The 24,875-nt window shown below is 42.4% G+C and overlaps 1 protein-coding gene across 2 annotated transcripts in view; it reads right to left on the bottom strand.

Annotated features, from left to right (window-relative positions):
* LOC126484104 (uncharacterized) overlaps positions 1-24,875 on the bottom strand; it is an 857,095-nt gene that overhangs the window by 432,929 nt on the left and 399,291 nt on the right. For both annotated transcript variants that reach the window (XM_050107481.1, XM_050107482.1), the window contains exon 2: positions 16,025-16,236. In XM_050107481.1, the coding sequence (XP_049963438.1) occupies positions 16,025-16,236 (212 nt within the window). The remainder of the gene's footprint in view (positions 1-16,024; positions 16,237-24,875) is intronic.

Genomic DNA, 24,875 nt, shown 5'->3' with positions numbered 1-24,875 from the left:
TAAACCATCCTGTAACGAAGCGCTCTGCTCACCGTTGGATATTCTCTATCTATTCTATCAACCCTATCTGGTACAGATCTCACACCGGTGAGCAGTATTCAAGCAGAGGGCGAACAAGTGTATTGTAACCTACCACCTTTGTTTTCGGACTGCATTTCCTTAGGATTCTTCAAATGAATCTCAGTCTGGCATCTGCTGTACCGACGATTAATTTCATATGGTCATTCCATTTTAAATCACTCCTAATGCCTACTCCCTGATAATTTGTGGAATTAACTGCTTCCATTTTCTGACCTGCTATGTTGCAGCTAAATGATAAAGGATCTCTCTTTCTATTTATTCGGAGCACAATACACTTGTCTACATTGAGATTCAATTGCCATTCACTACATCATGCGTCAATTCGCTGCAGATCCTCCCATTTCAGGACAGTTTTCCATTGTTACAGCCTCTCTATATACTACAGCATAATCCGCAAAAAGCCTCAGTGAACTTCCAATGTTATCCAGAACGGCATCTATATATATTGTGAATAGTAACGGTCCTACGACACTCCCCTCTACATGAATGGAGAGAAAATTGGGAGTATATTTCATCTTCTACACAGAAAGACAACATTTTCAAAAGAAGCCTCCTATTTTATAAGGTTATATCTCTTATTGTACAACGTATCTGTATGATATGTTACTGCAAATCGTCAATCTTGTTGCGTCCATTTTAACCTTTCGCACGCTCGTGACTATCTCACTCGTTGATCAATCCACAATGCCCAAGTGGGAGACTGGCTCCGCCATCCTTACCAGCCAAACTAAGGCTCCTCCAGCCTCTCAGCGGTGGACCGTGCAAACGGTCCTTCACGCAGTATTGCTGCTGTCATCGCTCGAGGTACATTTGATAGACAACAAACCAAGAAGCGAGCAGTCTTTATGGGGAGGTCCCCGAGGCAACCACGAGGACCTGCGACAAGGTAAACCTTTAGTGCTGATGTGTAAGTACTGTTTCTACAGCGTCACCTACCTGCCACACGCCGGGCAGTATCCAGTGTGGTGCCATACAGCGTTAAGATCGGTTACCACATACAGGGGGTTTCAAAAATGACCGGTATATTTGAAACGGCAATAAAAACTAAACGAGCAGCGATAGAAATACACCGTTTGTTGCAATGTGCTTGGGACAACAGTACATTTTCAGGCGGACGAACTTTCGAAATTACAGTAGTTACAATTTTCAACAACAGATGGCGCTGCAAGTGATGTGAAAGATATAGAAGACAACGCAGTCTCTGGGTGCGCCATTCTGTACGTCGTCTTTCTGCTGTAAGCGTGTGCTGTTCACAACGTGCAAGTGTGCTGTAGACAACATGGTTTATTCCTTAGAACAGAGGATTTTTCTGGTGTTGGAATTCCACCGCCTAGAACACAGTGTTGTTGCAACAAGTCGAAGTTTTCAACGGAGGTTTAATGTAACCAAAGGACCGAAAAGCGATACAATAAAGGATCTGTTTGAAAAATTTCAACGGACTGGGAACGTGACGGATGAACATGCTGGAAAGGTAGGGCGACCGCTTACGGCAACCACAGAGGGCAACGCGCAGCTAGTGCAGCAGGTGATCCAACAGCGGCCTCGGGTTTCCGTTCGCCGTGTTGCAGCTGCGGTCCAAATGACTCCAACGTCCACGTATCGTCTCATGCGCCAGAGTTTACACCTCTATCCATACAAAATTCAAACGCGGCAACCCCTCAGCGCCGCTACCATTGCTGCACGAGAGACATTCGCTAACGATATAGTGCACAGGATTGATGATGGCGATATGCATGTGGGCAGCATTTGGTTTACTGACGAAGCTTATTTTTACCTGGACGGCTTCGTCAATAAACAGAACTGGCGCATGTGGGGAACCGAAAAGCCCCAAGTTGCAGTCCCATCGTCCCTGCATCCTGGTCTGGGCCGCCATTTCTTCCAAAGGAATCATTGGCCCATTTTCCAGATTCGAAACGATTACTGCATCACGCTATCTGGACATTCTTCGTGAATTTGTGGCGGTACAAACTGCCTTAGACGACACTGTGAACACCTCGTGGTTTATGCAAGATGGTGCCCGGCCACATCGCACGGCCGACGTCTTTAATTTCCTGAATGAATATTTCAATGATCGTGTGATTGCTTTGGGCTATCCGAAACATACAGGAGGCGGCGTGGATTGGCCTCCCTATTCGCCAGACATGAACCCCTGTGACTTCTTTCTGTGGGGACACTTGAAAGACCAGGTGTACCGCCAGAATCCAGAAACAATTGAACAGCTGAAGCAGTACATCTCATCTGCATGTGAAGCCATTCCGCCAGACACGTTGTCAAAGGTTTCGGGTAATTTCATTATTTCTACGCATGGTGGATATGTGGAAAATATCGTACTATAGAGTTTCCCAGACCGCAGCGCCATCTGTTGTTGAAAATTGTAACTACTGTAATTTCGAAAGTTTGTCTGTCTGAAAATGTACTGTTGTCCCAAGCATATTGCAACAAACGGTGCATTTCTATCGCTGCTCGTTTAGTTTTTATTGCCGTTTCAAATATACCGGTCATTTTTGAAACACCCTGTACATGGTGCACGTAACAGGAACGACTCACTAACAGCCACCTCCATCCTCCAATATTTATGCCACCCTCCACACAGGGAATAGGCGTGAGCGACTACCTGCTGCAGCTGGCAGGTAGTTAACGGATGCAACGTACCACTGTCGTTCTTGGATTAAAGCAGCTGCACAGTCTCACACAGCTGGTTGTCGCAGTTATTCTGTTTCTGATCACTAGCCGATCAGTTCCAGTCAACTACCGTTGGCACAGTTATAGCCCAGCAGCAACCGAACTGTGATCGTTCGATAGCGAACGGCGAGTGTCAAAGTGTTCATCGTTATTCGAGTCTGATTTAATATACTGCCTCTTGCAGTCCAGACTTAATAGCTGTCACGTTAGACAGTCAGATTTCACTGAGCTGGTTCGATCAATGTTAAAAAATTTTCCTTCAGTGCCTTGTCTTATGAGCTCAATAAGTAACGCAACACACTTTTTGTTGAAACATGTTAGGTTTATACAGGATTCCAATAAACCATATTATACATTACTCTTTTGAGTACAAAACCTTATTTTTCAAAATAATCTCCGTTCAAATCGACGGCCATATGCCACTTAATTAGTAGGGCCTATATGCCCGCATGGATCACTCTTGGTCGACGTCGGAGGCAGCTTCTTGCTTGATCAAATGACCTCTGCATCATCGACGGACTGCTTCCCGCATCCTCCATTGATCTAAATAGATGGAAATCAGAATGTTCGGGATCGAGGCTGCAGGGTGGATAAGTAAGAACAGTATAATAAAACGAAACTTCCTGGCAGATTAAAACTGTGTGCCGGACTGAGACTTGAACTCGAGACCTTTATTTTTCGCGGGTAAGTGATCTACCAACTGAGAATGAGATTTCCACTCTCATTCTGGAAACATTCCCCAGGCTGTGGCTAAGCCATGTCTCCGCAATATCCTTTCTTCCAGGAGTGCTAGTTCTGCAAGATCTGCAGGAGAGCTTCTGTGAAGTTTTGAAGGTAGGAGACGAGGTACTGGCAGAATTAAAGCTGTGAGGACGGGTCGTGGGTCGTTCTTGGGTAGCTCATTTGGTAGAGCCACTTGCCCGCGAAAGGCAAAGGTCACGAGTTCGAGCCTCCGTCCGGCACACAGTTTTAATCTGCCAAGAAGTTCATATAAGCGCACACTTCGCTGCAGGGTGACAATCTCATTCTGACTATAATAAAGTTTTCTGAGCTGCTTTCCGGGCTGTAGACTAGTGTGAGGCCTTGCACTGTCATGGAGAAGGAGAAGTTGATTTGAATTTTTGTGCCGAAGTCTTCTATTGAAGTTCCTGCGGGTAGCGCAGTAGACCTCTGAGTTGATCTTTGCACCATGAGAGAGGGCATCAAACGGAATAGCCCCTTCAGAATCCCAGAAGACCGTTGGCATGACTCGACCGGCTGATGGTGTGGCTTTGAACATTTCCTTCATAGGAGAGGGGGGGGGGGGCGATGCAGCACCATTCCGAGGATTGCCGATTTATTTCTTGTTCGAAGCGATGAACCCATGTTCCATCGCCTGTGAGATGTTCGACAAAAAGTTGTGACGATCAGCATTGTAATGCGCAATCCATCCCGCACAGTTCGTCGTTCGTTACTCTTTACAATCTTCCGTTAGGTAGAGAGGAACGCAGCGGGCACTCACCTTTTAGTGCCCCAGTAGGTGGACTAGTGTGTCAGCCTCACCAACAGAGACGTCTAGTTCGGCATCGAAGTGTTTGATCGCGATCCGTCGATCACCACATATGAGACTGTCTGCTCGTTCAAGCGTTGCAGGAGTCACAGCTGTGAGCGGCAGGCCGACGCGCGGGAGATTCCACATGGTTGTGAGACCCCGTTGCGATGATTGAAGACGCCTCGTCCCGTGACTCATCGTGCTTTTGTTCACTGCCAGGTCTCCGTAGACGTTCTACAAACGCCTGCGATGCTCTCGGTTTCCTCCAAAAGAGGCTCAATACCTCTCCCCTTGGAACGCACCTCTTCTACAGACCCCATTCTGAATGCTACGTATAGCGCCTCCCCTTTTGGAACTGCATGATACTATAGACTCTATAGTATAGAGGATGAAGCGGGAATGTTCCACGATGTCCCACAACAAATTCCCCGTCTTTAAAGTGAAATTCGCAAATGAAAACAATATGTTGCATTACTTACTAAACACACCTCGTACATAGTTTTCAGAAATAATTCAAATTCAGTGTTACGTAGTTGACAACATTAATTGTGTCCTAAGATAACTAGGACTGTGACGAGTCTGGTTGCAAGTGTGCAAGCACGCCATAGAAATAAAGCAACTACATTTATGTGGTAGAGGATTCTCTACCTTCTACCTTTTATGTTGGGTGACCCACTTGTTTGGTGGAAACAGGATTCGAGATGTATTCCAAAACCAATATCTGTTTGGCCATACGGAAATAGGAGCCTGAAATAGGTTTTATAAATATTATTTTAGTACATGAGCTCCATGAACCATGGACTTTGACGTTGGTGGGGAGGCTTGTGTGCCTGAGTGATACAGATAGCCGTACTGTAGGTGTAACCACAATGGGGTATCTGTTGAGAGGTCAGACAAAGTTTAGGTTTCTGTGGAGGTGCAGCAGCATTTTCAGTACTTGCAGGGGCAACAGTCTGGATGATCAACTGATCTGGCCTTGTAAAGTTAACCAAAACGGCCTTGCCGTGCTGGTACTTCAAAGAGCTGAAAGCAAGAGAAAACTACAGACGTAATTTTTCCCAAGGGCGTGGCGCTTCACTGTATGGTTAAATGATGATGGCGTCGTCTTGAGTAAAATATTCCGGAGGTAAAATAGTCCCCCACTGGTGGATCGCCTCGCAGGAACTACTGAGGACGACGTCGTTATCAGGAGAAACACAACTGGTGTTCTACGGAATGGAGCGTGGAATGTCAGGTCCCTTAATTGAGCAGGTAGGTTAGAAAATTTAAAAAGGGAAATGGGTAGGCACATTATAGATATCGTGGCAATTTGTGAAGTTCGGTGGCACGAGGAACAAGACTTCTGGTCAGGAGAATACATGGTTATAAACAGAATATCAGATAGGGGTAATGCAGGAGAAGGTTTGATAAAGAATAAAAAATAGGAGCGCTGGTAAGCTACTACGAACAAAGTAGTGAACGCATTATTGTAGCCAACATAGACACGAAATCGACGCGTACCACAGTAGAAAAATTTTATACGCCAACTAGCTACGTAGACGACGAAGAGATTGAAAAAATGTATGATGAGATAAATGAAATTATCCTGATAGTAAAGAGAGACGAAAATTTAACAGTCATGGGGGAATGGAATTCGACAGTTGGAAAAGGAAGAGAAGGAAAAGTGGTAGATGAATATGGAATGGGGGTAAGGAATGAAAGAAAATGCCGCCTGGAAGAATTTTACACAAAGCGTAACTTAATCGTAGCTAACATTTGGTTTAATGATCATGAAAGAAGATACATACGTGTAAGAGGCCAAGAGACAATGGAAGGTTTTAGATAGATTATGTAATTGTAAGACAGAGAGTTAGGAACCAGGTTTTAAATTGTAGGACATTTCTAAAGGTAGATGTGAACTCTGACCACATTTTATTGGTTGGAAGAACCGGCAGAAAGGTAGGAATTTAAGGAGATGGCACCTGGATAAACTGAAACAACCAGAGGTTGCAGAGAATTTGAGAGAGAGCATTAGGGAACGGATGACAAGAACGGCGGTAAGAAATACAGTAGAAGAAGAATGGGTAGCTCTGAGAGATGAAATAGTGAAGGCAGTAGAGGGCCAAGTAGGTAAGAATTCGAGGGCTGGTGGAAATCCTTGGGTAACGGAAGATATACTGAATTTAATTAATAAAAGGGGAAAATATAAGAATTCGGTAAATGAAACAGACAAAAAGGACTGCAAACGTCACAAAAATGAGATCGATAGACAGTGCAAAATGGCTAAGCGGGGATGGCTACAGACCAAATGATAGGGATGTAAAGGCGTATATCACTAGGGTTGAGATAGATACCGTATATCGGAACATTAAAGAAACCTTGTACGAATGTCAAGAGCTCATACGGTATACCAGTTCTGAGCAAAGAAGGGAAACCAGAAATTTGGAAGAGGTAAATAGAGGGTCTATACAAGGACGATGTACTTGAGGGCAATATTATGGAAAAGGGGGAGGATGTAGGCGAAGATGAAATGGGAGATACGATACTGCGTGAAAAATTTGATAGAGCATTATAAGACCTAAGTTGAAACAAGGATCCAGGACTAGGCAACATTTCTTTAGAGATAGTGATAGCCTTGGGTGAGCCAGCCCTGACAAAACTCTACCATCCTTTGAACAAGATGTATGAGACAAGCTAAATACCCTCAGGCATCAAAAAGAATATAAATATTCCAATCCCAAGGAAAGCAAGTGTTGACAGGTGCGAAAATTATCAAACTATCAGTTGCACACGATAGAGTAGCATGGAGAGCTGCATCAAACCAGTCTCAGGACTGAAGACCACAACAACAACAACATCAATTTAATAAGTCACAAGATACTGACACGAATTTCTGAGAGACGAATGGGGAACCTGGTAGAAACCGATCTTGGGGAAGATCAGATACGATTCCGTAGAAACGTTGGAACACGCGAAAAAATACTGACTCTACGGCCTATCTTAGAAGATAGATTAAGGAAAGGCAAACAGACGTTTCTAGCATTTTTACGCTTAGAGAAAGCTTTTGACAATGTCGACTAGAATACTCTCTTTCAAATTCTGAAGGTGTCAGGGTTCAAATGAAGGATGCAAAAGGCTATTTGCAACTGATACAGAAACCAGATGGCAGTTATAAGAGCCGAGGGACATGAAAGGGAAGCAGTGGTTGGGAAGGGAGTGAGACAGGTTTGTAATCTATCCCCAATGTTATTCATTCTGTACATTGAGCAAGCAGTAAAAGAAACCAAAGAAAAATTTGGAGTAGGAATTAAAATCCATGGAGTAGAAATAATATCTTTTAGGTTTGCGACAAGATTGTAATTCTGTTAGAGACAGCAATGGACCTGGAAGAGCAGTTAAACGGAGTGGACAGTGTCTTGAGAGGAGGATTTAAGATGGACATCAAGAAAAGCAGAGCGAGGATAATGGAATGTAGTCGAATTAAATCAAATTATGCCGAGGGAATTAGATTAGAAAAGAGACACTTAAAGTAGTAAAAGAGTTTAGCTATTTGGGAAGCAAAATAACTGATGATGGTCGAAGTAGGGAGGATATAAAATTCAGACTGGCAATGGCAAGAAAAACGCTTCTGAAGAAGATAACTTAGTTAACATCGAGTATAGATTTAAGCGCAAGCAATCTTTTCTCAAAGTATTTGTATAGACTGTAGCCATGTACGAATGTGAAACGTGGACGATAAATAGTTTAGACAAGAAGAAAATAGAAGCTTTCGAAATGTGGTACTGCAGAAGAATGCTGAAGATTAGATGGGTAGATCACGTAACTCATTAGGAGGTACTGAAAAGAATTGTGTAGAAGAGGAATTTGTGGCAAAACGTGTCTCTAAGAAGGTATCGGTTAGAAGGACTTGTTCTGAGGCATCAAGGGATGACAAATTTAGTATTGGAGGGCAGTGTGTAGGGTAAAAATTGTAGAGTGAGATCAAGAGATGAGTACACGAAGCAGATTCAGAAGGATATCGGGTGCAGTAGTTACTTGGAAATGAAGACGCTTGCACAGATGCACTACTGACCATTAAAATTGCTACACCAAGAAGAAATGCAGATGTTAAACGGGTATTCACTGGACAAATATATTATACTAGAACTGACATGTGATTACATTTTCACACAATTACCGTGCATAGATCCTCACAAATCAGTACCCAGAACAACCACCTCTGGCCGTAATAACGGCCTTGATACGACTGGGCATTGAGTCAAACAGAGCTTCTATGGCGTGTACAGGTACAGCTGCGCATGCAGCGTCAACACGATACCACAGTTCATCAAGAGTAGTGACTGGCGTATTGTGGCGAGCCAGTTGCTCGGCCACCATTGACAAGACGTTTTCAGTTGGTGAGAGATCAGGAGGATGTGCTGGCCAGGGCAGAAGTCGAACATTTTCTGTATCCTGAAAGGCTTGTACAGGACCTGCAACATGCGGTCGTGCATTATCATGCTGAGAATCTAGCGTTTCGCAGGGATCGAATGAAGGGTAGAGCCCCGCGTCGGAACACTTCTGAAATGTTACGTCCACTGTTCAAAGTGCCTTTAATGCGATCAAGAGTTGACAGAGACGTATAACCAATGGCACCCCATACCGTCACGACGGGTGGTGCGCAAGTATGGCGATGACGAATACACGCTTCCAATGTGCGTTCACCGCGGCGTCGCCAAACACGGATGCGACCATCATCATGCTGTAAACAGAACCTGGATTCATCCGAAAAAACGACGTTTTGCCATTCGTGCACCCAGGTTCGTCGTTGAGACCACCATCGCAATCGCTCCTGTCTGTGATGCGGCGTCAAGGGTAACCGCAGCCATAGTCTCCGAGCTGATAGTCCATGCTGCTGCAAACGTCGTCGAACTGTTCGTGCAGATGGTTGTTGTGTTGCAAACGTCCCCATCTGTCGACTTAGGGATCGAGACGTGGCTGCACGATCCGTTACAGCCATGTGGGTAAGATACCTGTCATCCTGACTGCTAGTGACACGAGGCCGTTGGGATCCGTATTACCATCCCGAACCCACCCATTTCATATTCTGCTAACAGTCATTGGATCTCGACCAACGCCAGCAGCAATGTCGCGATACGATAAACCGCAATCGCGATAGGCTACAATCCGATCTTTATCAAAATCGAAACGTGATGGTACGCATTTCCCCTCCTTACACGAGGCATCACATCAACGTCTCACCAAGAAACGCCGGTCAACTGCTGTTTGTGTATGAGAAATCGGTTGGAAACATTCCTCATGTCAGCACGTTGTAGGTGTCGCCACCGGCGCTAACCTTGTGTAAATGCTCTGAAAAGCTAATCATTTGCATATCACAGCATCTTCTTCCTGTCGGTTAAATTTCGCGTCTGTAGCACGTCATCTTCGTGGTGTAGTAATTTTAATGGCCAGTAGTGTAGATTAGCATGGATAGCTGCATCCACCCAGTCTCTGGACTGAAGATCACAAGATCAACAACTTCTTTATTTTTCCACATAATCGTCATTCACATCTATACACTTCCTGTAACGCCTCACAGGTATCTTCAGCCCGTCAGCTTAGATGTCTGCCGCCTGGGAATTGTAGCAGTTGTTAACGTCAGTCTTGAGTTCATTATCGTTTTGAAATCGTTGTCCGGTTAGCCACATTTTCAAATGGAGGAAGAGGAAATAGTCGTTGGCACACGATCGAAACCTTACGGAGGTTGATAAAAAAGTTTCCAAACAAAATCTTGAATCATCTCCTTGGGTCTCTTCTTCAGCCGTGTGAGGGTGTACGTTGTCGTGAAGGAGGATTGTATCAGACGACAGTTTTCTGCTGCGTCGATTTTTAATCGCACTTCTCAGTGTAGTTAACGTTTCACAGTGTGGCAGTAACTGCTGACCCACCATTGTCTCGGCCAATGTGATCTGCGCTAGCCGATATGGAAACAACTACTGAATCAAACCAATACTGCGGTGGTTTCTTAAACAATCGGTTGACAGCGCTGCATGAGTGAAACGTCATTCAGGCCTTATATCAGTTAAATATTGGTTACTGGATCTTAGTTCCCGAATATGCGTCGTACAAACTATGGGAGTCCACGACATTGGGATCACAGATTTCTGTCAAGCTTTGTACGCATTTACTTTGTCATTAAAACAACATAGGGTGCAAGCAGTAAGGTGCTCTATTCTGGCAATCCCGAGAAAATCGCGAGAGAAATTTTACGCGTCTCTTACGAAACTGGCGCACCTGTGCGTAGATGCTGGGCGTTAGAGTTCATGGTAGGTAGGTGGTTGACTTTCGAGATTCGTAAGATGAACGTGTATGTAGCGACTGTTCGACTCTCACCAAAACTTAGTTTTTTATCTAGTGCTTTCATCACTGATCACATTATTTAATTTATGTGTCATTTGAGAGGTAATATAACTTTAAAAATCTCATTTATTTCCATGAAGTCTTAGTGAATTTTATATTACTTGGCTACTTAGTATTTCAATTATTTATTAGTACAATCATATTTATAACTATCGACCAGTAAATGGAGAAACGCATAGAGTTTTCCTGAAGTTGTATACCTGTCGCGATTTGCGAAATCTCTTACACTGAAATCTGGTAAAGTCCACGAAACTACTTTGCACCAGGCCACTTTGAGCTGCAGAGACAGATGGAGGCCTCATTTGGCAGTTACATCTACATCTACAGCTACATCCATACTCCACAAGCCAACTGATGGTGCGTGGCGGAGGGTACTTTGAGTACCTCTATCGGTTCTCCCTTCTATTTCAGTCTCGTATTGTTCGTGGAAAGAAAGATTGTCGGTATGCCTCTGTATGGGCTCTAATTTCTCTGATTTTATCCTCATGGTCTCTTCGCGAGATATACGTAGAAGGGAGCAATATACTGCTTGACTCCTCGGTGAAGGTATGTTCTCGAAACTTCAACAAAAGCCCGTACCGAGCTACTGAGCGTATGTCTTGCACAGTCTTCCACTGGAGTTTATGACTGCTTAGCGGTGAGACGTTGCTGATGTAACAAGAACGAATAGCGTAGGTGCAGATTTTTGAATATCGCAGACTTTACACTTGTACTAAAAAAAATAAAGGTTTGAGCGGGAGTCGAACCGTCGTCTCATACAACTTTGTCTTCTGAAACTGTAGCGCTAACCACTCGACCACCAGGATCTTTAACTCTTTTTTGTTTGTCGATAGTTTTGGGTGGAGGTCTTGGGGTCCACGTCACTACGAAAATGATACGTCTACAGCCGTCCTTATGATCATTTCTTGTGTAGGTACCAGTTGCAGCGCTTCATTGTGCACCTTTAGTCCTTAGTTGACGATGAAGGGGCTGAGCAACAACTACGGCCTGATAATGGTGCAATGAAGCACCGAAGCAGGTAGCCAAACAGTACATAAGATCATAAAGACGGTTGTAGGCCATCCATTTTCTTACAACAGGAATACCGTTCGGCATCTATGCACAGATACCTCAGTTACATAAGAGACGCGTAAAACTTCTCTTTCGATTTTCTCTGAATTGACAGAGTAATGAACCTTGCTACACTACTAACCATTAAAATTGCTGCCCCAAGAAGAAATGCAGATGATAAACCGGTATTCGTTGGACAAATATATTATTCTAGAATTGACATGTGATTACATTTTCATGAAATTTGGGTGCATAGATCCTGAGAAATCAGTACCCAAAACAACGCCTGGGCATTGAGTCAAACAGAGATTGGATGGCGTGTACAGGTACAGCTGCCCATGCAGCTTCAACACGATACCACAGTTCATCAAGAGTAGTGACTGGCGTATTTTGACGAACAAGTTACTCGGCCACCATTGAACAGACTTTTTCAGTTGGTGAGAGATCTGGAGAATGTGCTGGCTAGGGCAGCGGTCGAACATTTTCTGTATCCAGAAAGGGCCGTACAGGACCTGCAAGATGCGGTCGTGCATCATCTGAAATGTAGGGTTTCGCAGGGATCGAATGAAAGGTAGAGCCACGGGTCGTAACACATCTCAAATGTAACGTCCACTGTTCAAAGTGCCGTCAATGCGAACAAGAGGTGATCGACACGTGTAACCAATGGCATCCCATACCATCACGCCGGGCGATTCGCCAGTATGGCGACGACAAAAACACGCTTGCAATGTACGTTCACCGCGATGTCACCAAACACGGATACCACCATCACGATGCTGTAAACAGAACCTGGATTCATGCGACAAAATGACGTTTTGCCATTCTGGCACCCAGGTTCGTCGTTGAGCACACCATCGCAGGCGCTCCTGTCTGTGATGCAGCGTCAAGGGTAACCGCAGCCATGGTCTCCGAGCTGATAGTCCATGCTGCTGTAAACGAATTCGAACTGTTCGTTCACATGATTGTTGTCTTGCAAACGTCCCTATGTGCTGACTCCGGGATTGAGACGTGGCTGCACGATCCGTTACAGCCATGCGGATAAGATCCCTGTAATCTCGAGGCCGTTGGGATCCAGCACGGCGTTCCGTATTACTATCCTGAACCCACCGATTCCATACTCTGTTAACAGTCATTGGATCCCGACGAACGCGAGCAGCAATGTCGTGATACGATAAATGGCAATCGCGATAGGCTACAATCCGACCTTTATCAACGTCGGAAACGTGATGGTACGCAATTCTCCTCCTTACACGACGTATCACAGCAACGTTTCACCAGGCAACGCTGGTCAATTGGTGTTTGTATATGAGTCATGGGCGACTGGAATGCAGTTGTAGGGGAAGGAGTAGAAGAAAAGGTTACAGGAGAATATGGGCTTGGGACAAGGAATGAAAGAGGAGAAAGACTAATTGAGCTCTGTAACAAGTTTCAGCTAGTAATAGCGAATACCCTGTTCAAGAATCACAAGAGAAGGAGGTATACTTGGAAAAGGCCGGGAGATACGGGAAGATTTCAATTAGATACATCATGGTCAGACAGAGGTTCCGAAATCAGATACTGGATTGTAAGGCTACCCAGGAGCAGATATGGACTCAGAACACAATACAGTAGAGATGAGGAGTAGGCTGAAGTTCAAGACATTAGTCAGGAAGAATCAATACGCAAAGAAGTGGGATACGGAAGTACTAAGGAATGACGAGACACGTTTGAAGTTCTCTAACGCTATAGATACAGCAATAAGGAATAGCGCAGTAGGCAGTAAAGTTGAAGAGGAATGGACATCTCTAAAAAGGGGCATCACAGAAGTTGGGAAGGAAAACATAGGTACAAAGAAGGCAGCTGCCAAGAAACCATGGGTATCAGAAGAAATACTTCAGTTGATTGATGAAAGGAGGAAGTACAAACATGTTCCGGGAAAATCAGGAATACAGAAATACAAGTCGCTGAGGAATGAAATAAATAGAAAGTGCAGGGAAGCTAAGACGAAATGGCTGCAGGAAAAATGTGAAGACATCGAAAAAGACATGATTGTGGGAAAGACAGACTCAGCATACAGGAAAGTCAAAACAACCTTTGGTGACATTAAAGGCAACCGTGGTAACACTAAGAGTGCAACGGGAATTCCACTGTTAAATGCAGAGGAGAGAGGAGATAGGTGGAAAGAATACATTGAAAGCCTCTATGGGGGTGAAGATTTGTCTGATGTGATAGAAGAAGAAACAGGAGTCGATTTAGAAGAGATAGGGGATCCAGTATTAGAATCAGAATTTAAAAGAGCTTTGGAGGACTTACGGTCAAATAAGGCAGAAGGGATCGATAACATTCCATCGGAATTTCTAAAATCATTGGGGAAAGTGGCAACTAAACGACTATTCACGTTGGTGTGTAGAATATATGAGTCTGGCGATATACCATCTGACTTTCGGAAAACCATCATCCACACAATTCCGAAGACGGCAGGAGCTGACAAGTGCGAGAATTATCGCACAATCAGCTTAACAGCTCATGCATCGAAGCTGCTTACAAGAATAATATACAGAAGAATGGAAAACAAAATTGAGAATGCGCTAGCTGACGATCAGTTTTGCTTCAGGAAAAGCAAAGGGACGAGAGAGGCAATTCTGACGTTACGGCTAATAATGGAAGCAAGGCTAAAGAAAAATCAAGACACTTTCATAGGATTTGTCGACCTGGAAAAAGCGTTCGACAATATAAAATGGTGCAAGCTGTTCGAGATTCTGAAAAAAGTAGGGGTAAGCTATAGGGAGAGACGGGTCATATACAATATGTACAGCAACCAAGAGGGAATAATAAGAGTGGACGATCAAGCACGAAGTGCTCGTATTAATAAGGAGGAGGAGATTAGTGTTTAACGTCCCGTCGACAACGAGGTCATTAGAGACGGAGCGCAAGCTCGGGTGAGGGGAGGATGGGGAAGGAAATCGGCCGTGCTCTTTCGAAGGAACCATCCCGTATTAAGAAGGGTGTAAGACAAGGCTGTAGCCTTTCGCCCTACTCTTCAATCTGTACATCGAGGAGGCAATGATGGAAATAAAAGAAAGGTTCAGGAGTGGAATTAAAATACAAGGTGACAGGATATCAATGATACGATTCGCTGATGACATTGCTATCCTGAGTGAAAGCGAAGAAGAATTAAGTGATCTGCTGAATGGAATGAACAGTGTAATGAGTACACAGTATGGTTTGAGAGTAAATCGGAGAAAGACGAAGGTAATGAGAAGTAGTAGAAATGAGAACAGCGAGAAACTTAACATCAGGATTGATGGTCACGAAGTCAATGAAGTTAAGGAATTCTGCTACCTAGGCAGTAAAATAACCAATGACGGCGGAGCAAGGAGGACATCAAAAGCAGACTCGATATGGCAAAAAAGGCATTTCTGGTCAGGAGAAGTCTACTAATATCAAATACCGGCCTTAATTTGAGGAAGAAATTTCTGAGGATGTACGTCTGGAGTACAGCATTGTATGGTAGTGAAACACGGACTGTGGGAAAACCGGAACAGAAGAGAATCGAAGCGATTGAGATGTAGTGCTACAGACGAATGTTGAAAGTTAGGTGGACTGGTAAGGTAAGGAATGAGGAGGTTCTACGCAGAATCGGAGAGGAAAGGAATATGTGGAAAACACTGATAAGGAGAAGGGACAGGATGATAGGACATCTGCTAAGACATAAGGGAATTTTCCATGGTACTAGAGGGAGCTGTAGAGGGCAAAAACTGTAGAGGAAGACAGAGATAGGAATACGTCAAGCAACTAATTGAGGACGTAGGTAGCAAGTGCTACTCTGAGATGAAGAGTTTAGCACAGGAAAGGAATTCGTGGCGGGCCGCATCAAACCAGTCAGTAAACTGATGACAAAAAAAAAAATGAGAAATCGGTTAGAAATTTTGCTCGTGTGAGCACGTTGTAGGTGCCGCCACCGTCGCCAACCTTGTGTGAATGCTCTGAAAAGCTAATCATAGGCATATCACAGCATGTCCTTCCTGTCGGTTAAATTTTTCGTCTACAGAACGTCATCTTCGTGGTGTAGCAATTTTAAGGGGCAGTAGTGAACGTGGACATTATGTTGGTAAATGGTGTACTAAAGTTGTACAATGTTTGAAGTAAATCTGTGATGCCAACACCGTGGCCTGTCCTTGTAAGTTAAAATTCACTCTTAGCTTCCATCATATACAGAATACAGACTTGTGGAATGACGTGTATCTTTTCGAAACAGCCCGCTACGTGTAACGCTCTAGGAATGAATGAGCAGCAGTGAGGAAGTATGGGACTGGGACTCACGTCGACGTTGACGCCCGGCAGTGCGAAGACCCTGGTGGGCGGGCTCTCCTTGGGCACGTATCGGTAGAACTCCTGGTCGCCGCGGTACCACTTGATGGAGTAGAGCGCCGCCTGCTCGAGGTCGTAGTCGCAGAGGAGGCGCACGCGCGATCCGGCGCGCACTGCCTCGGGCACCCACAGCTTGACGCCGCGCAGCGCCAGGCAGCCGCCACCTGCAACACACACACACACACCGGCTCGTGAACAGACTCCATTTCGGCAGCGTGCGCGAGTTCATACACCGTACAGAGGAAAGGAAGGGCTACTGTAGTGAGTAGCATGGGGCTTCCCACGCTCCGCAACAGGAGAGGCATCGCATGGCGACAGTAGACACAGATATGTGAGGGATGTTGAACTGGATGTAGTAGAAAGGTGGGAAATAGCAGCCTGCTGGTATGAAAAGCATGTACACCTCACACGGAATGATTTCAACTGATTTACTCACTCATCGGAAGTGTCTTCTGTTTCCCAACAAAGATTACTTTGTAGTAACAATAAACAAGGCCCAGGCTCAGAGAGGGGCTGGGTGGAAATGGACATAGAGAGGCGAAAGTAGGAGATAGACAGAGAGAGTGTGGGGACAAGGAAGTGGAGAGACATAGGGGGTGGGGGACCTGGTCAGGGGGAGGGGGTTATCGACCGAGAGAGAAGGTCTGCAGAGAGCAGATGATCTGCACATATTTAGCAGTTGCGAAGAACTGGTAGGTTACTAATATTATCAAATTTATCTAGAGAGATTTAACTTTATAAGTGTGTCTCCGAAGTCAGAACCACTGCTGTGGAGGAATGGGAATCACTGTTAATGGTGTATTGGCGTTTTTTTTTTTTTTTAGATTTGCGAATGATGAAGCCATCGTAACACAAGGTGTGATCTTCAGTACATGATACAACGTTTATATGAGGAATATGACAAATGGGAACCACAGATGAGCCGTTTAAGAGCCGCATATCTGGTACTGAATAATGATAGTATATTTGAAGTACCCAACAATGACAGAGTAGTTATGATACAGGCAGACTATTTAGATATGTATGGCAGATGTTAACTATCATGGATTCAGTAATAGAGATGTCAAATACATAAAAAATACAGGATATAACAAAGCTAAAAGTAACAGGGTATTTGAATGCTTTTTCGTGGGACAAGAATAATTCCAACAACAAGAAGAAGAGAGTGGATAGGCTAATAGTTGAACCTGTTCAGAACTGTGAAATTTAAATGCTGACCTCAAAAGATGACTGACAGTTCTGAAAATGGATTATTTACGAAGGAGTACAAGAAAAGTATATATAATGTTTTTCTTTTGCTGTAAGCAACATTCAGAGTTGCCTCGTTACAAATGCAAAAATATTTAAGGTAAAGGATAGAGACATATAAAAGTGCTTATACAGTTTCGTTTTATTTCATTTCAGTAATGCCTGTTGTTATCTCAATTAAATAAAGTAAAAGATATTGAAACACGTATTTAACGTAGCAGCGATGGTGAGGCATGATAAAATCTTTGACCAGAGAGCCTTTTATCGTAGTTAGTCTGCGCTTGACCGCGCGAGTGTTGCGAGCGGTAGTCTGTCAATAGTCGTCGCGCAGTATAGTACGCTAGTAGTCGTCGTGCAGTGCACTCTGTCGGTAGCAGTAGCTCAGTTCAGTTGCGTCCAGTAGTCGGTCGGTAGTAGTCGTGCAGTACAGTTGCGAGCAGTGGTCAGTGGGCAGTCTGTGAGCAGTGCAGTCTGTCGGTAGTAGCAGCCCAGTGCAGTTGTGTGATGTAGTCTGTCGGCAGTAATGGTCTAGTCCTGTCACGGTCGCGAGCGGGACGCAGTCGCAGGCGTCGACATGGGTCTCTGGTCAAGATGCTGAATGAGGTATATTGTTAATTAAGGTAACCATCAGATAATGTAAAGTTTATTTATTGTAATTAATTCTCAACAAGTGCCCCATTAATAATTTTGATTTCAAAGCAATATTTTTAACAAAAGAACTATTTAATTGAACGAACGATTTCCTTCCATTTCCTTTAAAGAAAAGTTTCAGTTAAATTTCAAAAAAAAAAAAAGAAATATTACTTGCGATGCAGTTCCTCCAAGCCGTGGCCAACAATAAGAGCAGAAATTTGACATGCAGTTTCAATGAGGTAAGAAATTAATTATGATTTTTTGCACAGGGCCAAAGACCGATATTTCGGTTTAATTGAGTTATCATTATCACTGAGATTTTCTTATCACCGAATTCACTTTCATTTTGTGGGAAGCTTACACTAGGGACAGATTGCTAATTTTTATTTAATTGTCATTGTCATTAAATTTATTTGCTAGGGAGGTTACGCTTGGCTCGCATTTCTATTAAAATAATATCTTTTAAATTTCGGTGGGGAGGTTACACTTGGCGACACCCAGTCCAGGATCGTATTTCGTTGAGAATCTTTTGAAAAACAGTCAGATATCTGCTCTCATATGCTTAGATATAATTAGGATTTGGCGCAACGCTTTTACTAATATTGTGACTTTCTTTCTACAGGTCAACGGCAATTCGTTGCTCTGTTGTATTTGTGTGTTGTTTTTGCATTGTGCTTATTTGTTTTGTGAATAATTGTGAATATTGCAAAAATGACGCGAAAGACAGTGAATAGTGTATCGCGAGGTATTACGAACGATATTACTGACTTAAATAACTTCACCGATAGGACTTGTGACACGCAGTGCAATGATGACAATCCTGCGTTCATTAACAATCAGTGCATTCCAACCACCAATAATGATGTAGATCTTAATGATGAACAAACGAACTCAATTTTCTCCTCTGTTAATGTGACGACAATTGATTACGCGGGGCACTCTATTGTAATGAGCGCTGCCGAGCTTAACACACCCGATTTGGAAAATCCAAGTGACGTACAGACAAATTTGTCTAATGAAAATGAACAGGATACACAAAGTATGACGGATTTATTTAATTCCGAAATAGTGAGTGACAGTGTACGTCCGACTGATAATCCTTTTTGTAAATTGCAGAATGACCAAATGGTCACACAAAGCGCGACAATTCCAGGTACACAATCAAACAGCACAGATAATGGAGTAGGTAATGTTACTTTGGATCAATTTATAGCAATAATGCTACAGTTTAGGAACGAACAGAACGAAAAACAAGACAAACTTAGTGAACAGGTCAAACAACAAAGTGAAGATTTTAGACAACTTAGGGAAGATAACAAACACTTAAGTGAAAAACTTGACAATAATGACGAAAATCTCAAACAACTTAGTGAACATGCCAGACACTTAAATGAAAAATTAGACGACAATTCCAGACAGTTAAATGAAAAATTAGACGACAATTCCAGACAGCTTAGTGAACAAATTAGAGCCGTTGCCGCGCAGTGCCATGACACTAAGGAACAGTTGTGCGTGGAAATTGAGGCTTGTTCAAAAAAAAGTAAGGAAGAAATTAGGTCTGTTGCTCAGGAATTAAGGGAAATGCAAACAGCTGCAACAGAAACACTCAGAGACGAAATTAGCGGAGTCGCTAAACAATGCTCTGAAAAGGCTACACAATTACGCGACGAGTTTAAAACAATGACAGCAGAACTTTCGCGCACAATGGATGAAAAGATTGACGCGAAATTCGAGCAGCAGAACACTCAAATTGACGAGCGATTTAGTCACCACATACAAAACAGTGATACGCGTTTCCGCAAATTTATTCAGGATGAAAACAAAGTCAAACGTCAAGTCATGGAAACAATCACTGCTCAAAGACAAGAAGACAAACGTAAAATGTTTGCGTAGGCAAAGACGTATGTAGACAATAATATTACTACAGTGTCCGACAAAATTAATACCATAGAACAGTTGAACGCGGAATTACGTGATGAAATATCTGATCTTAAATCAAAAACAGATACACACACAGTAAATATTCAAACAGTGACAGACAGATTCGAACAATTAGAACTAACACAGGATTGCGATGTCATCAAAGCTGATGTTAAAAAACTGAGCGAAACTACACGTAAGTTGCAAAAACAGATTAATGAGTCCGATTCTAAAACCGATGATCAGGTTAAAATACTGACTGAAAAATGTGATGAATTGGCCAGTCGTATTGACGTTATAGAAAGTAGTAATGACAATAAGTCAGACGATACTGCACCGATTTCATTTAACCAAACACCTGAATTTCAAAATTTACAGCAGACAATTAATGAGATCGATTCGTCTAATAACACGTTGCATAGAAAGTTATCGAGTCTACAACAAGAAGTAACAGAGATGAAAAGTATTTCAGTTAATAACACATCACAGCAGACGCCACTTTGCGAACATCTGTCAGACTCGCGCAACGCGTATAATTTGGGTAATATACAGAGAGTATGGGACTTAGATTCCGAACAACCACAGTTCAACAGATTCTCTTACAATCCTGAACCTGTTCCATCACTCTGAGACGATAATTTTGATTACAAACATTTTCTGTCAGTGAGAAAGTTTAAAGTGTTTAAAAACGACAGAACACAGATTCACCCACTGGATTGGATACAACAATTTAGCTTTGCTTTTCCACCGACTTGGCCCGTAACACACAAACTTGAATTTATTTGCAGCTTCTTGGAAGGCGAACCGGCAACTCGTATGAGACCGATCGCGAGGCAAAGCTATTCGGTAGAAGAGTTTCAGAATGCTTTTCTATCAGCGTACTGGTCGAAGACGACGCAGCGTGGAATTAAAGATCAGCTAATTAGTTTACCAAATAATGAGAACTCCAATTTTCCCAGTGTCACGCAATTTTTTGAGTATATGGTCCAACAAAACCAGTACCTCAGCGAACCGTACAGTGAATCCGCACTTATACAATTATGCATCTCTAAATTACCTCGGTCATTAAGGGTGTCACTTTTAACGGGCCAGCAAAAGGAAAACATTTCGGCGTTCAGGGATCTGTTGCAGCTTTTAGAAGTGCAGCAATCTGATTATTCTTTTGTAAACAAAAACTTTTCGTATAATAACCAAGGTCAACAAACTTACAGTAATTATGATCAGGGACGTAATTTCAATAGGAAAAGTAACAGACGTTTTAGGAACGATAACTACCAGAACTTAAATCACAGACAGAATTCTGATTATCAATATCGTCAAAATCATCAGCAACAGGAACCACATTTTGGTAACAATAGAAGTTTTCCACCGCAACAGCATGAAAGTCAACCGGTTAGCATACGTAACCAACAATGTAATGCACAAGGTCAACCAGGCTTTAATGTTCAGCCGCGTGCACGTATAGTCCCTGATACAAGAAATAGTAACGTACGGCAGCAAGGAAACAACTACGTACAGAGAAGACAGTATTTCAATTCCTATCGTAATGCACCGTATAGGAATGACTATCACGACAGACGTAAAAACGATGAGCACAATTATCAGCGTACATATAATAGCAGTCGGTCTCACCAACAGCAAAATCATACGGAAGAGCATATTCTCATGAATGAACCCGACAGTAGGTACCATCCAGAACGTAATACGTCTGGAAGAAGTAATAGAACAGTTCAAATAGTAGAAATGCCACAACATCCAGCTGAAAATAGTAACACATCAGATAGAATCTGACTAGATACTGTACAGGACGCATCTTCCAATAACACAAGCACTACCTTTGACACGCAAAATGTTGTTCACGAAAATGTAATTACTTTTGACGACATCAGAGACACTCTTTTACAGGAAATACCAGTTATTCAGAAAACCATTTCACATCCTGTCATCGAAATTAAAATTGGTTCATCGAAATTTTCAGCAGTAATTGATTCCGGATCACCTATATCAGTAATAAATGAGGAGACTTTCAACGAGTGCAACAAAGAGAATACCTATCCGACATTACCTTTAGGCAAAACAAAAGTGAAGGGAGCAGTATCGAGTAAAGGAGTAGACGTTAAATTACAGACGCATTTATCATTTTGTATTGGAGGTCATACTTTTCACTCTAATTTTTGGATTGTTCCTTTATTGACAACAGACGTTATTTTAGGTACGAATTTTCTGGTACAACACGACGCAGTAATTGATTTTCAAAATTCTTATTTAATGCTAAAGGATGAAAATGTACAACTTGCTTTAGAATTTCAGCACTCACTATCTGCGGAAGAACAAATAATAAATCGCACAGAGGTCATTTCCGTATCACGTAACATAGACTGTAATCCCACATTGTTCACAGATACGTACGTACACAACTATAATACTCCAGACGAAACTGACTACGACGTAATACAGATGATTTCTGATAAGGTTAAACAAAGCAGTGCAACTACAGACGACGAACGCACGCAGTTACACAAAATTCTTTTACAGCAAGCTCCAGTTTTTGATAACATTCCTGATACTATGTCCGGTTTTATGTATGAATTTCAAGTGAAACAGCACGACACATTTAAAGCAAAGCATTATCCCATTCCATATATACACAGAGAACAAGTTAAAAAAGAATTGCAGGATATGCTCGACCAAGGAATTATTGAACCGGCAGTTAGTCCGTACATAAACCCGCAACATATTGTTAAGAAAAAAGATGACTCACTTCGCCCCGTACTTGACTCACGTCACATTAATGACATTATTATTAATGAAACAGATCGACCACAGACTTTAGAGGAACTTTTACAGAAATTTCACGGTACAGCTATTTATTCTACGCTAGATTTGAAATCGGGATTTTGGCAGATTCAACTTCATCCGAATTGCAGAAAGTACACAGCTTTTCTCTGTTTTAGTGACTGTTATCAATTTTGCAAATTACCATTCGGCTTAACTATTTCTTCAGCAGCTTTTATTCGCGGTTTGAACACAATACTTCCGACAGAACTTAAAGACAGAATTACAACGTACGTAGACGATATTCTTATCGCAGAAGCTAACTGGTCTGAACACAATCTGATTCTTGAACAACTTTTACAAACTTTTCATGCACAAGGACTTACAGTTAATCTTAGTAAATCGCACTTTTGCAAAACTTCTATAAAATTTCTTGGACACGTAATTTCAGCAGAAGGCATTGCACCTAATCCGGAAAAACTTCAAGCTCTACGTGACATTACTGTTCCTACGACGAAAAAGCAACTACGCAGTTTTTTGGGCTTAATTAACTTTTTTCGTAAATTTATTCATCACTCTGCTTTAGACACACCCAGATTATGCCAATTAACAGGTAAAAACACTATTTGGTCTTGGGATAAGCAAGCACATTCTGAATTCATGAACCGGAAACATGCTTTGTTGAATGCTCCACTTTTGTCGCACCCAGATCTTACTAGAAATTTTTCCATTGCCACCGACAGTTCCAACACCGCTTTAGGCGTACACATTTTCCAGGAAATTGAAGAAGATGGCTCTACAGTAATTAAAAACATCGTATTTGCAAGCCGCATTTTGTCACCTGCTGAGCGAAATTATTCTGTTACAGAACTTGAAACATTATGTGTTGTATGGGCTTTTACGAGATTTAGGCATTTTCTTTATGGCAGACATACCACCGTTTACACAGACCACAGAGCAATACAATTTTTACTTTCGGCTAAATTCACTCACGACAGATTAAGTAGATGGAAACTTTATTTACAAGAATTTAATTTTACGAATGTCCACATTCCCGGCACACAAAATGTTATAGCAGACGCACTATCGCGTTCTCTGAGCAACAATCAGCAAGACGTAGCAACCAACTTCTGCAAAGCAAATTTCAGTGTCATGTACATTCAGCAAGTTGCATTTGAAAACTTTATTTCATCGTCATTACAGGACATAGCAAAAGAGCAAAATAAAGACAACGTGTGGAAAGAAATTAAACACCTTTGGCAAGATAGGAATAATGTTACGATTAGAAACCATTACACTGTACGCAATGACATTCTGTTTCGCCGCTCTCTTCCTGACAGCAACAATTGGTTATTATGCATTCCTGATGAACTGGTTAACAAATTAATCTGGTACACTCATTTAAGTTACGCACATTACGGAGCAAGAAAATGTTTTCTTATACTGAGACAGAACTGTTATTTTACCAACATGGGAAAACGTATACGACGAGTTTTAGCGTCTTGTAAAATTTGCCAGAAAGCTAAATCAGACACCACTTCACATATTCCTCCTTTATATCCCATTGTACCTGTTAAATTAAGACATATGGCCGCAGTAGACATTTTTGGTCCGATTCCGAGAACTAACAGAGGTTTTTGCTACATCTTTGTCGCTGTTGAGCTCACTTCAAAATTTGTTACTTTCACTCCGTTACGCAAAGCTACTGCTAAAACTGTTTCGAAAGCATTTGTAAAACATTTTCTATTTCATGTAGGGCATGTGTTGAAAGTAATTTCTGACAATGGATCACAATTTCGTTCTAGCATATGGACACGCATGTTACGAGCTAGAAACATTTCTCCGATTTATATATCCAAGTACTATGCTTCTTCGAACCCTTGTGAACGGTTAATGAAAGAAATTGGTAAGCTGTGCCGAATATACTGGCACAAAAGACATATTGATTGGGATACACACATACTCTCATTCCAAGATGTAATTAATTTCATTCCATATGAATCCACTATGCTATCTCCGTCTGTTATACTGAAAAACGTTGAACCACCAAACAAAATTAAAGAATTAGTAAACTTCCCTAAATGTCGTCGCCTACGACACTATGAAATAATTGACATTGCGCTGAACAACATCAAACGTGCCGCAGAGCGCCGGAGAAGACAGCAAAAACAGATTTGTACACGCCGCGACTTTCACGTTGGACAGAAGATATTAGTGCGTACACACT

Source organism: Schistocerca serialis, chromosome 6 (assembly GCF_023864345.2).
Source record: "Schistocerca serialis cubense isolate TAMUIC-IGC-003099 chromosome 6, iqSchSeri2.2, whole genome shotgun sequence".
NCBI classification, from domain to species: domain Eukaryota; kingdom Metazoa; phylum Arthropoda; class Insecta; order Orthoptera; family Acrididae; genus Schistocerca; species Schistocerca serialis.
This window is presented reverse-complemented; position numbering and strand designations above follow the sequence as displayed.